The sequence below is a fragment of the Danio rerio genome, chromosome 14, assembly GCF_049306965.1.
Source record: "Danio rerio strain Tuebingen ecotype United States chromosome 14, GRCz12tu, whole genome shotgun sequence".
Taxonomy (NCBI): domain Eukaryota; kingdom Metazoa; phylum Chordata; class Actinopteri; order Cypriniformes; family Danionidae; genus Danio; species Danio rerio.
The window spans coordinates 6,847,501-6,863,432 of NC_133189.1; the positions used below are offsets into that span (position 1 = coordinate 6,847,501).

General features: G+C 38.4%; 1 protein-coding gene across 2 annotated transcripts in view; it reads left to right on the forward strand.

Annotated features, from left to right (window-relative positions):
- Nucleotides 1-15,092, forward strand: part of tbc1d2 (TBC1 domain family, member 2) — a 42,564-nt gene extending 27,472 nt beyond the window's left edge. Inside the window, exons 10-15 of one of the 2 annotated variants that reach the window (XM_684512.8) lie at nucleotides 1-69; nucleotides 194-694; nucleotides 5,083-5,203; nucleotides 6,890-7,075; nucleotides 7,164-7,285; nucleotides 12,694-15,092. The exon at nucleotides 1-69 is cut by the window's left edge and continues 104 nt beyond it. In XM_684512.8, coding sequence (XP_689604.6) covers nucleotides 1-69; nucleotides 194-694; nucleotides 5,083-5,203; nucleotides 6,890-7,075; nucleotides 7,164-7,285; nucleotides 12,694-12,895 — 1,201 coding nt within the window. In that variant the 3' untranslated portion in view covers nucleotides 12,896-15,092. Of the gene's footprint in view, nucleotides 70-193; nucleotides 695-5,082; nucleotides 5,204-6,889; nucleotides 7,076-7,163; nucleotides 7,286-7,435; nucleotides 7,655-12,693 lie in introns of those variants that run through there. The other variant, XM_073922484.1, reaches the window with a different exon arrangement.
- The last annotated feature ends 840 nt before the right edge of the window (nucleotides 15,093-15,932 follow it).

Genomic DNA, 15,932 nt, shown 5'->3' on the forward strand with positions numbered 1-15,932 from the left:
GGTCAACAAGATGCTTAAAGATGCGGTTCAAGCAGACCTGAACAATGCCATCAAACTAAACCCCATCAGGTAAACACATCTGTCTGTATAAGCACAATTAAAAATTATATATATATATATCAGTTTCCCATATGAATGTCAAAAGGTTTATTTATGTTGACGAAAAACCCTCGCAACTCCCATTATTCCACAGTGATTATGATGAGTATGGATTTAGGATCGCAGTAGACTATAAAGTGGAGGATCTGAAGCTGCTTGCTAAGATCCAGGCCCTAGAGTTCAGGTCCCAAAACCTGCTGAACCAGGAGGAATGTGACGGGCCTTTGCTGGCTCGTTGCGCTCAGCTCCTGTTCGGACGTCCTGAAGGCGAGCTTACTTCATCGGCAGAGATGAAGGGTCTGCTCCGGACGGGATTACCACACGAGTACCGCGTGAGGGTGTGGCGCTTCATGATACAGACTAGGACCAAGTCATTAAGAGAGCGCCATCCCGACCGCTATCACGAACTGTGTGAGAAAAGCAGAAGCTCGCCTCACCTGGTGCCCAGACAGATTCAGCTGGACCTGGACCGCACGCTGACCAGCAATAAACACTTTTCCCCACCGACAAGCCCCTTGATTCAGAAGCTGGAGAGAGTCCTGCAGGCTTTCTCATGGCACAACCCTACCATCGGCTATGTGCAGGGACTCAACAGGTAATTCAATTCCGATTGTTCATTAGGCTTTAAAAACGTTGTTTATATCAAATCTGTTATTATTTATGTAATTTATTAAATAAGTACATTGATAGAACTTAAGATTTTTTAAGGTTTATTTTTAAGTTGAATCAAGGTTAAAGAGCCCATATTATGGGTTTTTGAAAATGCCCTTCCATGTAGTGTGTAACACAGCTCTAACTGAAGTGAAGTATCCAGCTAAGGCTTAAATCTGTAAGAGTACAGTGTTTAAAGCTGTTGATTCAGCTATAAAAGAGTCGGCTCATAGTGCTTCAAACGAGTCGTCTTGATAACGAGTCATTAGGTGTTTCGCCATGACGTGACAATGAAGTTATTCACGCACACGCGCTAACCCGGGAGATTTGAAACCTGCACCCCCCCCACCCCCCCCACACACACACACACACACACACACACACACACACACACAAACACACAAACATAAACACACAAACATGCCGGTCGATTGAAGTCACACTGCAGATGGATATGATTGAGTCTCTATGCAAAGATGAAACCTCAGCATTATAACCCTTGAGCAGTTGGAAACTACTGGAAACTTGAAACTACATGCTACAAAGAATACTTTGTTTGTTAAAGGAAGGATCAGTACAGTGTACTGATGGACATGTCAGCACATGGATCGGTTTCTTCCTCTATTTCTCAAGTGTAAGTACGTGCGATTAAAGTTGTTGCCTCGTTTACTCTAGCTTGCAAATGTATTTAGTTCTGTATTGTATCAGGTTAACTGGTCACACTTTACAATAAGGTACATTAGTTAATGTTACTTAATGCATTTACTAACATGAACCAACAATGAACAATGCATTTACTTCAGTATTTTTTCATGTTAGTTAACGTTAGTTAATAAAAATACAGTTGTTCATTGTGAGTTCATGTTAACTCACTGTGCATTAACTAATGTTAACAAGCATGAGTTTGGATGTTAATAATGCATTAGTAAATGTTCAAGTATGATTAATAAATGCTGTACATGTGTTGTTCATGATTAGTTCATGTTAGTAAATGCATTAACTAATGAACCTTATTGTAAAGTGTTACCGGTTAACTCGCTATATTCTCATACGGCGTGCAAAGCCACGTTAAAAACGCGACGCATGCCGCTTTGTTTACGTTCCATAGAGGAGGGTAATATGTGTGTGTGTGTGTGTGTGTGTGTGCATGCACACGTTGTCGTCTGGAGGAGGTTTATGTGTGTGTGTGTGTGTGTGTGTGTGTGTGTGTGGGTTGTCGTCTGGAGGAGGGTTATGTGTAGTTATGTGTGGTTTTAGGAACAAATGAATCACTGGACGATTCATATGGGAGTCGCTGGGATAATTAGGTAAAAATAAATGCATGTTATAAGACCATGAAAATATTTTTTGACCTTGCAAGCATATTAGACTGTTGTTGGAGACCCCCAAAACCAAAATATGACCCTATTTCATGTATAATATGGGCTCTTTAAGTGACATTCTCGATTTTATTATTATTTATCGGTACACAGTATTATGGTGGCTTGAGAAAGCCAACATACTGTTACTGTATACTACATAAACCTATTATTCTTCCGTCTTCTTCTTTTTCTTTCTCTTCTTCTTCTTAGACTATTTTAAGAAAGCATCTCCTCCTAGACCGTTCATCCTACAACCACCAAACTAACTCCAAACCTCTAAACTATACTGAATTAAGCTGCTATATCTTTCCCAACTGATCCTACTAACGGTTTTCCGAAAACTGTCCCGGAAAATTTGAAAAAGTCACTCGCTTTTTTAATGTCTAATCATCTTGTTTAATCCCGCCCCTTTTCGCAGCGCCATACAACAGAATTTTGCATGCTTTAGCTCTAGTTTGGCTTTAGTCTTAGGGCTCTATTTAAACAATCTTGGAGCAAAGTCTAAAGCGCAGGGCGCTACAGCATTAAGAGAGTGTCCGAATTCATTTTTGCTTTTTTAAGGCTGAAAAAATATGCACTGCACCATGGTGCATGGTCTAACAGGGTTGTGCTTATTCTCTTAATGAGTAATGGGTATGTTTTGAGAATAAACCAATCAGAGTGTCATCTCCCATTCCCTTTAAGAGTCAATTGTGTCGCGCCACGGTGCATTTGCTATTTACATGGCGGACTTTGTAAGTGGAAAAACTGAGCACTTCGCTAGCTAGAAAACAGAGCATCTGTAGCGCGAGGATAAAGAACGAGCCACCTCCATTCAGCCTTTACTTTCACTTTCTGTTTCTCTCTTTCGTGGACAATGAAACGTGTTGTACGCACAGACATCCATTAGCCTACATAATTATTTCTGTTTGTGAAGCGCAAAGATTTGCGTCAAAACTATTTCTAAATTCAGTTCCAATTTCCATTAATAAATAAACAACAATAACGAAGTTATCCAAACGCAGGTGCTATGCCCAATATGGTCCAAAACCTGACAGGTGGACAAATCTAAGCTTGTTTTAAGTAAAACAAATATAAATATGCAGATAATAAATAATACTAATAATAATAACATTAAACAAAAGCAAATTGTCATGAATAAACTGAAAAAAAGCCCCCCGAGATGAAGAAGGCATGGAGGCAGTGGTTATTATATTTATGTATAAAGTATAAATTTTTGTAATATTTTATTCTATTAATTCTTTTTCATTTGTAAAGATATTGTTTATTGCTCTACATCATGTGTGTTGTAAGTAATGTGTAAGCGAAGCTCACAATTAATGAGCTCTGCGCTGGTTTATTGCAGTCTATTTTAGTTCCTCAAAATAGCAACGCGCCAAACAATGCACCTTAACACACCTCTATTCTAGACCCAAACACCCGTGAGTCCACAAAGTTGTGCAAATAGATTTTCTATTTAAACTGTTGGTCTGAAAATAGCAACACGTCAGGGCAAAAACGTCTTGTGCCTTAATGCACCGGGTGTATGATAGGGCCCTTAAAATGAAAGCATGAATCCATGCAAATGCTTCAAAACACACTTTTTTTGATAATCTTTTATCCAAACCTGACCATTTGCTTCCACTGTAGAATGGCAGTCGACTTGGGTGAAATATACATAGCCAGAACCCTTCAACCAGTCACAGATGAAAGGAGGAGCTTAAAAATAAAACCCCGCCCCCTATTCAATATTTAACTTCAGTTGGAAATATTTCATCGTACTGTAATAAAAGTCTCCAGCAACTTTCATTTATGCAGACTTTCAACTGCAGATCATCTATTCCTAGACCTGGTGGTGGTGATGTAGGGGCTTGCGCAAACCCACTTTTCCTGATGTTTTTAAACCATAAATTGGGTTCATGCCAGATCAATTTAGAAGCCAAGACAGTCACTAGCATGTTTCTTGAACCATTCTTGATGGTTCCGGTGGTCTGGCATTGCACATTATGCTGTTTTAATGGCTGACAAATCACATTTGCTAGAATGTGTCCACTTTCCTCCAAGCTCACAAAGATTGTGCTGTTGGGAAAAAGAAAACATTGACCACAGCAAAAAGCTGCCCGCCCAACAGTGCATCAAGTTGCAAGCACATCTGTGTGTAATAGACATATCTGCAATCTTCCATTAATATAATGGACAAGGAATCTTGGGTTTATTAGACCAGGCCACTTCCATTCACGGTCCATTTCATGCATTGTTTTTTTGATGGTGTACAGTTAGCACTTGGTTACACAAACATTAATGCAGAAGTCTGTGATAAACTGTGTGCTTCAGCACATTGCCCTGGTCACCACTGTTGTTGCACTGTGGCCCTGCAGTTGCTGTGAACGATGCCTGACTCTTTCCGCTCCCCTTGGTGGACATGTTCACAAGTCACTGAGTCCAAGTCAAGTCTAAGGCTGCATTCCAGTCCACTTTAAACACTTACTCATAAACTTCCCTACACTTGTTCCCTCAGGGGAATCCCTTCCACCATTTTTAAGTGCATTCCACTCAAAAAATGCTAGGTTCCACACAATCCATTAGTGTTGGGACGCCATGAAGAAACGAAGATAACTTGTACTTTCCTTTTTTTTTCTTTTACAAATTTGAGTGGATAGAAGATAAAACAAGTCGTCTCTAAAAAAAAACTCAAAAATAATGAATAGGTTCCTTTTAACAAACAGAAAACATCATTTCCGAGTGTATATTGTCCTTAATTTTACATTTGATTCATCACAATTCTGTACAATCCTTTGTCAATGCCCAACACTAGCAAATGTCAACAACAACAAAACCACTCTGCATGTAAAACGATTAGCCTTTCTTTTGTTCTAAACTGTCTAGAAACTATTTACTGCAAAATTTGATGAACTTTTATAGGCAATATCATGTGATATGCTGACATCTAGTGGTGATTTTTTAATATGATGAATAAAATCTCTGTGTTCAGACTTGCTGCCATTGCTCTGCTGGTACTACAGGAGGAGGCCGATGCTTTTTGGTGCCTGGTTGTCATTGTGGAACACATTATGCCTCCAAACTACTTCACTAAAGACCTGGTTGGCTGTCAGGTAAAACCTTCAATTCTAAACCTTAAGGCTCAGTTAAATCAGTAATACTCTTAACCATTATTGCAATTTGAACTTTTTTAAATACAATTTTTGTGCATCTAAATGTTTTCATAGATATACTATTCTTTTAAGGTACAATTGGTGTCTAATGTGTATGTATTATTGTCAAACTGTTATATTAATAATTCTTTAAATAATTAGTCACACAAGATGTATAAAGCAATAACGATATAATAATTATAAAAAAAAAAGCAAAAAAAGCAAAAAAAAAAGATATAGCAGAAAATCTTGATGTATTATGCAAATTATTAATCAAAACTATATATTTAACTAATTAAATCACAAATTCTGCAACATTAAATGTATATAAATATATTTTATAAAAGTGTCCATAAAATCTTGACAATTCTTTTACTGTACCATGTTTTACCTTTAAATTAATAGAATTACCTCCCAGAAGTAACATTTTCTCAACGATCTGATAAGATATCGGATCGGATAAGATCTGAAATTATTTTTCATCTGAAAAGTTTATATAGCATTTAGTGGAACTAAATGTAACACTGATCACACAGTTGTTGGGGGGTTAAAACATTGAAAATGGCCAACTCTGTTACCGTCAAACTACTGATACTAATAGCAGAGTTGACAAATATTACCATAAAAAACTTGTAAATTGCAAAATTATCTGCAATAATTTAATCAACTTCACACTACCTGACAAAAGTCTTGTCACTCTCAGCTGTAAGAGCAACAAATAATAACTTGACTTCTAGTTGATAATTTGGAAAAGTGGCAGATGGCCGAATTTTCAGATGAATCATCTGTTGAGCTGCATCCCAATCATCACAAATACTGCAGAAGACCTACTGGAACCAGCATGGACTCAAGATTCTCACTGAAATCAGTCAAGTTTGGTAAAGGAAAAATCATGGTTTGGGGTTACATTCAGTATGGGGGCGTTTGAGAGATCTGCAGTGTATGGCAACATCAACAGCCTGAGGTATGAAGACATTAGTGCCGACAAACCACAGGAGAGGGCAAATTGTTCAGCAGGATAGCGCTCCTCCTCATACTTCAGCCTCCACATTAAAGATCCTGAAAGCAAAGAAGGTCAAAGTGCTCCAGGATTGGCCAGCCCAGTCACCCGAGATGAACATTATTGAGCATGATTGGGGTAAGATGAAGGAGGAGGCATTGAAGATGAATCCAAAGAATCTTGATGAACTCTGGGAGTCCTGCAAGAACGCTTTCTTTGCCATTCCAGATGACTATTAATAAGTTATTTGAGTCATTGCAGAGATGTATGGATGCAGCTCTCCAAGCTCATTGGAGTCATTTACAATATTTATTCTTCTTCCACTGCAGCATGACTTTATATTCCATACTGGACATTATTTCTGTTTAGTGACAAGACTTTTGTCTAAGCAAAGTCAGACCTTACTGTCCTTATGAAATAATTAAAAATCAAGACATGATCATATTTTATTTTAGTAAAATAAGCGTAATCTAGAGGCCTTTGCCTTTCATATAAGCCGCTTCTGATCCCAAATGATCAACTAGAAGTCAAGTTATTACTTGCTGTTCCTTTGTTGTTGACTTTTGTCAGGTAGTGTATATTTCCACTTTAATGTTTCTCTCACACACTTCATCATCATCATCATCATCATCATTTCATCCACCCAGGCTGATCAGCGTGTACTAAAAGACCTCATGTTAGAGAAACTGCCTCGACTCACGGCTCATCTGGAAGCACTGAAAGTAGACATATCCCTCATCACAGTTGAATGGTTTCTGGTGTTGTTTGTTGAGAGTCTGCCCACCCGCATACTGTTTAAAGTATGGGACGCCTTACTGTACGAGGGCAGCAAGGTAACGTTCATCTATAACAAATAAAACAGTACAAAAGCTTTAGGCTAAATACTATGAACTAAACCCTTGCCTTTTCTCGTTAACACAGGTGATATTCCGATATGCCCTGGCTCTTTTCAAATATAGAGAGGAGGCCATCTTAAAGATTCAAGACAGTGTTGAAATGTACCAGTATCTTCGCATCTTCCCCAACACCATCGCAGACGGAAGGTGAGACGATCAATTGGAAATAAAACATTGAATGCGTGTTATTCAGACAGAAAGACTTCATTTTTGCAGGAAGTAATGTTCCAAGTACAAAATCTATGCTAGTAGAACATTCTTGTACAAAATAACCAAGAAAACCCATTTATTTTGCAGAAAACGTAGCCTTGGTTCGACAGACGAGGTTTAAAGCACTCAAAAAACGATGCATAGCGCAAGCTTTATGATTGATCGGTTTGGTATCGGTGACGAGTGTAGGCAGTGCTGAGTGCCACGAGCCCAATGTATCGGTGTTTACAAGTATCGAGTCCCGTGAAGGAGCTCCAGGTGAAAGCGTTTGTTTTGTTTACCTTGTGATTAAAGCTGTTGCACTTCTGCCGGTTCCCGCCTCTGAATGAGCGAGTTTTAGCTGCTTGTACAATTGAACACATACGGACCCTTACAGTCTCCGATATGTTAACAATTACAGAAAAACTACACACAGCAGATATTTAGTCCTTATTTAGGTTCAAAACAACACAAAATTTAGCCCACAGTCAGAGAAAACCTCTCATCTGCGTCTGTAATCTTCAGCAGCACATGTAGCCTCTGTTATATAGTAATTCCATCAGTCTGAGTTCACAATAGTCCAAAAGGTGATGATAATAGTTAAACATGGCAGTTTGTTCACATTTGCTTAAAAAAAAATACTGTGCTCCTTTTTTTCTACTTTGTTTTTTCGCTCTTCACTCTCACGTTTGTCAGTTCCTGACATGATCGGGTTTTCAAAAGCATGTCAATAATCAAGCGCACGTAATCATCATCAGCTCAAGAAGTTTGATATTTCAAAAATAGAAGCACGATGAGCGCAAGCAAAAAAAGCTAAACCGCTCGCGCTTCAGACTGGCTTGTAAAAGGGGCACAGGGTAAATCTGCTCTTCTTTTAGGCTTTGTGGCTGTTCATCAAGACGACGACAAGGTTTGTTTGAGCCCGTGTCGACCATGGCTCGTTATTATATGTATATATATTTACGCTGTAAAAGATCTCTTGGCTGTGCATTTTAAACATGGCGGCTCTTTTGTTTTCATTCTGGCCTGTTGCGCAAGCGAATGACGCATCTCTGTAAACCAATAGCGTTCAGCTGCGCGTCTAGCTCCGCCTTTTGGTATCCTTTCCTGTGTTTAGTCCCCTTTCGAATTGTGCGAAAAAAGTGGTAAGGTCCATTTCGGTATGCCTTTTGACAGTGGAACGGGCATAAAAGCTTAACAAACTGAACAGTACCACTCAGTGAAAATGGACCAATAGGTAGCATTCATCAAAAACGAAACACTTGAAAAGAAACTTTACACAGAGGAACATAAAAACACAGTGTCAACTTCCGTTTCAGAAGTGTATTTCAGAGCAACACAAGTAGCATGCAGAGGAATAAATAGACGACTACATGCAAGGCAGGCGCCGTAGGTCATGCTGATCACTCGACGCAGAAATATAAATCAGTCTTTAGTAGTTATGTGTAAGGCGGTCCGGTCCCTTCACCATTTTCAATGTGCTTTGTATGGAATAAAATCACTGTCATAAATATTTCATGCGTAAATAAAATTCACGCATCTGTAATTATAAAGACGTAAAGGTAAACGAAGTGTACTCGTAATTTTAGGAGGGTACAATTCTAAAATCTGCGTTTAGAACAGACACAGATATATTTTCTTTGTCTGTTTGTATATGACTGGTGAACTATCCCTTTAAGCTAACCCCTGTTTGTGAAACCGGCCCATAGTGATCAGAATTAGAGGACAGCATTGATTGGATCTCAAAGAAAGATTACAACTAAAATGTTGTTAAGGTTATCAGTCGGAAATGTGTAGGAAAAGTACAGACTCTGAGTTTGAATGAATTCAGCACATCTGCCACCTCAGGACATGAGCTTCGCTTGGGTTTTATGCCAGTTTTCAAGCCAGTTTGGCAATTCTCCTCTGACCTTTGCCATCAATTGCTACTGTCACCCACAGAACTTTCTTTTCACTTTCTCCTTTTGAAATGGTTCTCTGTAGACCAGAGATGGCCAAGCATGAAAATCCCAGTAGATCAGCGGTTTCTAAACAGTGACAGCGCAGCTATTTTTTGCCACAGTCAGACATCGCCATATAAAATTGATTAAGTCATAGTTAAACAAAGCGGGCTGCATCTGTCTGAGATGCAGTCACACAAATAGAAATGGAAAATGGGTCAGATGCCTCTGTGGTGAGGCTATTTTAAACGTATTCCCCTGATAAAATGTGCTCCACCTGTGCATTCCTGCTTCCAAACTATGGCACCGTTTCAAAAACACAAAGAAGAAAATCTGGCTTGGGGAGAGTCTTTCCAAACCACAGGTTTCTGCAGGAAATAAACCTCAGATAGTTCAATGAAGAGCTCAAAGTAAGATAACTAAAATTTAAGTTAATACTGAGTAAGAAAAGTACAGACCCTTGCTTTGAATCACTTCAGATCATCTGTGACCATCACTATAATACTAGTCTTTCACAGGCATCACTAGTGTCTTACTAGTCTCTCAGAAATGTACTAATCTCTCACATCATTAAATTTCTGTGAGATACCAGTATTATCTGCGAGAGACTGCTGAGAGACTAGTCATTAGCTTTGCATATTACTAATCTCTGATTAGCCTCTCAAACCTCATCACTAGTCTCTTACAGCACATTACTAATGTTTTACTGGCCTCTCACAGCATATTACCAGTCTCTCATAACCCTGTTGCAGCATATTACTAGTCTCTTACTAGCCTTACGGATCATTACTAGTCTTTACAGAACATTACTAGTCTCTTATTAGTCTCTTACTAGCTTCTTACAAAACAACACCAGTCTCTCACAGCAATTACTAGTCTCTTACTAGTCTTACAGAGCATTACTATTCTCTATTAGCCACTTACAGCACATTACTACTCGCTTACTAGCCTTTTACACCACATTAGGCTACTAGTCTCTTATTAGCCTTACAGAACATTACTAGTCTCTTATTAGCCTTACAGAACATTACTAGTCTCTTATTAGCCTCCCACAGAACATCACCAGTCTCTCATTAGTCTCTCGCAGCAATTACTAGTCTCTTACTAGCCTTACATAACATTACTAGTCTCTCATTAGCCACTTACAGCACATTACTACTTGCTTCCTAGCCTCTTAAAGGACATTACTAGTCTCTTATTAGCATCTTGCAGCACATAATAGTCTCTTACTAGCCTCTCACAGACCATCACTAGTTGATTACTAGCCTCTTACAGCACATTACTAGTCTCTTACTAGCCTTTTACAGAACATCGCTAGTCTCTTATTAGCGTCTTGCAGCACATTACTAGCCTCTTAAAGAATATCACCTGTTTCTCATAAGCCTCTTACAGCACATTACTAGTCTCCCATTAGCCTCTCACATCATATTACTAGTCTCTTACAGCACGTTACTACTCTCTTACTAGTCTGTTACAGAACATCACTAGTCACTCATTAGCCCCTTACAGCAATTACTAATCTCTAACTAGCGTCTCACAGCACGTTAGGCCTACTAGTCTCTTAAAGCACGTCACTAGTCTCTCATTTGCCTCTTACTAGTTTCTTACAGAACATAACTAGTCTCATTAGCCTTTTGCTAGTTTCTTACAGAACATAACTAGTCTCTCAGCCTCTTATAGAACATCACTAGTCTCTCATTAGCCTCTTACTAGTCTCTTACAGAACATCACTAGTCTCTCATTAGCCTCTTACTAGTCTCTTACAGAACATAACTAGTCTCTCATTAGCCCCTCAGCAATTACTAATCTCTTACTAACCTCTTACAGAACATCGCTAGTCTCTCATTAGCCTCTCACTAGCCTCTTACAGGACTTCACTAGTCTCTCATTAGCCTCTTACAGAACATAACAAGTCTCTCATTAGCCACTTACAGAAAATAGCTAGTCTCTTAGCCTCTTAAAGAATACCACTAGTCTCTCATTAGCCTCTTACTAGTTTCTTACAGAACATAACTAGTCTCTCAGCCTCTTACTAGTCTCTTACAGAACATAACTAGTCTCTATTTAGCCTCTTACAGAACACCACTAGTCTCTCATTAGCCTCTTACTAGTCTCTTACAGAACATAACTAGTCTCTCATAAGCCTCTTACTAGTCTCTTACAGAACATAACTAGTCTCTCATAAGCCTCTTACAGAAAACCACTAGTCTCTCATTAGCTTCTTACTAGTTTCTTACAGAACATAACTAGTCTCTCATTAGCCTCTTACAGAACACCACTAGTCTCTCATTAGCCTCTTACAGAACATAACTAGTCTCTCAGCCTCTTACTAGTCTCTTACAGAACATCACTAGTCTCTCAGCCTCTTACTAGTCTCTTACAGAACATAACTAGTCTCTCATCAGCCTCTTACAGAACACCACTAGTCTCTCATTAGCCTCTTACTAGTTTCTTACAGAACACCACTAGTCTCTCATTAGCCTCTTACTAGTTTCTTACAGAACATAACTAGTCTCTCAGCCTCTTACAGAACATCACTAGTCTCTCAGCCTCTTACTAGTCTCTTACAGAACACCACTAGTCTCTCATTAGCCTCTTACTAGTCTCTTACTGAACATAACTAGTCTCTCATCAGCCTCTTACAGAACACCACTAGTCTTTCATTAGCCTCTTACTAGTTTCTTACAGAACATAACTAGTCTCTCATTAGCCTCTTACTAGTTTCTTACAGAACATAATTAGTCTCTCAGCCTCTTACTAGTCTCTTACAGAACATCACTAGTCTCTCAGCCTCTTACTAGTCTCTTACAGAACATCACTTATCTCCCAGAGCCCCTCACAGCAATTACTAGTCTCTTTCTAGCCTTACAGAACATTACTAGTCTCATAAAGCACATTACTATTCTCTTACTAGTTTCTTACAGAACATCACTAGTCTCTCATTAGCCTCTTGCAGCACATTGCTAGTCGCTTACTAGCCTCTTGCAGCATATCACTAGTCTTACAGAATATCACTAGTTTCTCATTAGCATCTTACAGCATATTACTAGTCTCTTACAGCACGTTACTGCTCTCTTACTAGTCTCTAACAGAACATCGCTAGTCTCTCATTAGCCTCTTCCAGCAAGTTACTAGTCTCTTACAGCACATTAGTCTCTTACTAGCCTTTTACAGCATATTACTAGTCTCTTGCTATCCTTTTACAGCACAGCACATCTCTTATTAGCTTCTTACAGCACATTACTAGTCCTATACAGCGCATCATTAGTTTCTCATTACCCGCTTACAGCATATTACTAGCCTCTCAGAGCACATCACTACTCACACAAAAGAGAGTCTTTCAAACCACAAGTTCCTCCAGGACATGAGTGTCAGAGTTCATCATTGGCGTTTCCTCTTTACCATCGCTGGTCTTGTTGTCCACAGGAAGCTGACCAGCATTGCCTTCAACGACATGAACCCTCTGCGCATGAGGCTGATCCAGAACCGGCGCGCAGCTCATCTGGAACGTCTCCACGCTGAGATTAAAGAGTTGGAGAATTTACAGAAAGCCTACAAAGCGGAGCGCGTCCACTGCAAAGACAAAAAGCTGGATTCCCTTGCCAGTGACGATGAAGAGGAGGTATAAGATCAGGCCTGAACGTTCACTCAGAAACACTACATATAAAACATCATTTACTCACCCAGATATGTTACCAAAGCTGTACGATCGGCTCTTGTAGGTATCAATTATGCACCATGAAAGTATATATATGACATATGCACTATTCCAGAGCCAAACATAGCATGAGGAACAGACCAAACCAAGTCATTAACTGCTAAATCTTTTGAACTCATCTTCTTTTTGCTGCTTTGAGTCAAAGATAAGGCTAATGCACAGATGGCTTGATCAAATGAAACATTTTTCTTTTCATCAGTAAATGGTGGAATAAAGCTGTATTTATCTCAGGATTGGGCATGCTGAGGCTCTATGTATTTGCAATTACACTACAGTTTGGGGTCGGTAAGATTTTTATTTAATTTTTTTGTAATGAATTTAATGGGACGATGTAGGAATCCTGGAGAATAATTGACTGTAGGTTCCCTTTGATTTTCCTATTGTAAAGTTTAAGATGAGATACAAATAACTTGGCTATACTTAAGCATTCGTCACAGACTCGAACCCCAAATATTCTTATATTAGTAGTTATTTTAAACATGTTTTATAAAATGCCCATAACACACCAGCTTTAAAAAAGAAATCTTGCTTTCTATATGGGGTCCTACTTTATATTAAGTGGCCTTAACTAATATGTACTTACACAGGAATTAATAGTTTGCTACAATGTACTTATTGTGTAAATACATGTATTTACTGTGTACTTATGCTTGGTTGAATACATGTATGTAATTACATCAGTAATTAACTTTTGTAATTAAATTTGTAAATACCATCCCTTACACCTTAACCCACCCTTAAACCTACCCCACCAAACCTGTCGATAACCCAACCTCTATCCCAACTCAAATGCACCACAAGTGTTTTCAAATACATTATAAACACAGTAAGTACATTGTATTTATTTTTTGATGTAAGTACATTGTAGTTAGGGACACATAATATAAAGTGGAACCCTATATGGGTGTATAACTTGTGTTGTAGACCAAACGGTTATTAAACGGAATTAAGCTACATTTGCCACATTATTTTCTTGATCGATCGAAAAATACCAACACAATCTCATAGCAATTAGTAAATTTTTGATTTAGTGGCTAAAGCCGCACTCACTCTTCAATTTTTGCCTGATAGACTTCCATTCATAAGCATGCGAATGCGGCAAACCGATATTCGTAGTTTACTGCATTGCAAAGTTCAAGCTTGGTGAACTCAGACCTGCGAAATCACTTGACTGCGTGAGACCAATCAAAATCAAAACATGACCTTTGGACAAAAATTTTAAATATGGAGCAATTTGAAGCTAGTTTTCTTTTTAAATGTCTAAACATCTTGTTTAATCCCGGCCCTTTTCGCATCGCTGTACGACAGAATTTTGTAAGCTCAAACTCTACTGTGACCATGACATAATTCATATAAACTCACTCGTAAAATGTTGTACGATTTGCTCAAACACCCATGATGGTTGGGTTTAGGGGCGGGGCTGGGTGCCACATTTCTTTTTTTAAAATCGTACATTTTCGTACAACTGAACTCGTACGAGTTAGCCACCAAACTGACAAAACATAAAATACGTATGTTTCCTCTTAAGATCAGGATGGAAAAATCTCAAAGGAACTCATGACAAATTATTTTTCCAGGTTCCATCATTTCCGCACTAGATTTCCATTCAATTCAAGCTGTTTTTTAAGACTCGTGTTCATAAAATATACATCATTATTTCTTACCATTGATAATAACATAACATTTACATATTAGAATAAATTTAATAGCAAATTATGAAGTGAATGTAAACAACAAAATGCAAAAATGTTTTGTATAATGCAACATTTATGGATAAATTGTATTTATTTTAATTATTAATAATATTTTAGAAATGCCTGAAGGTAGAAATCAGTTACGATCAATAAATGATGACCATGGTCCGTGATATGCATTTGTAGTAAACAAAGAAATTTCATACATTGATACAAAAATTAAAAGCCTATATTAAAACTTGCATCAACACAGGCTTTTTTTTTTTTTTTTTTTTTTTGGAGGTAACAAAGACTCTTGGAGATTAGAAGTCAGAAAGCATCCTGAATTTACAATGTTCATTTTGCTAGCTCACTTTGTTTTTCTTAAGCTAAATAAAAAAGTTAACCCACTGAAAAAAAAAATTCAACAACAACCATTTGTTTGCATTTCTTGTGTTCAGCCTTCTAAAACAAGTTCTCCCTTAAAGGGGCAGTGCATTCGCCACATATTGTATCATTCATATTTTATTGCAGTCTTTTTATTCTTTTTAATTTTCGGACTGTTTTAATTGTTCTGCTTTGTTTGCCTTGTATGCCTGTTAGCGCTTTGGGACTGAGAAAAGCGTGTTATAAAAAAATAATAATTATTATTATTATTATAAAACATGTGCTGGATAAATTGGTGGTTCATTCCTCGGTGGTGACCCCTCATGAATAAAGGGACTAAGCCAAAAAGAAAATGAATAAATTAATTTAAGGGACTTTTGGTCCCTTAACAAGTGGGAGGCACATATGCTAAGTGTTGTAATTCCTACACCGTTCACCTCATTTGGATGTAAATACCCTCAAATTTAAGCTGATGCTGCGTTCACACCAGACGCGGAACGCGCGGATAAATCGCGCAATTCGCGAGTAAATAGCCGCGTGAACATTTGAGTTTACTCGCTTTATTTGCGTGTCAAATTCACTTCAGAACAGACGTGGATTCGTGTGATGGGCAGGGCTTCTGTCTGCCCGAAGACTCTAGCTTCATAGCTAAATGGCTAACATGGATTTTATGAAGAAAATAACAGTGTTAATGTGCTTTATGAAGACTGAAAAACAGCGCAGATACGTTTAGGGTCATGTCTGAGTCCACTACATCCTTTCAGAGGTGCATCCAGCTCTGTGAGCTCATAAACTCCTCCAGAAACTTAACCTGGATGATGGAGGCTTTCAGCGGTGCTTCTGACTGAGCCAAGCCGAGTTTGATGAACTGTTGTCGGTGAAGGCTG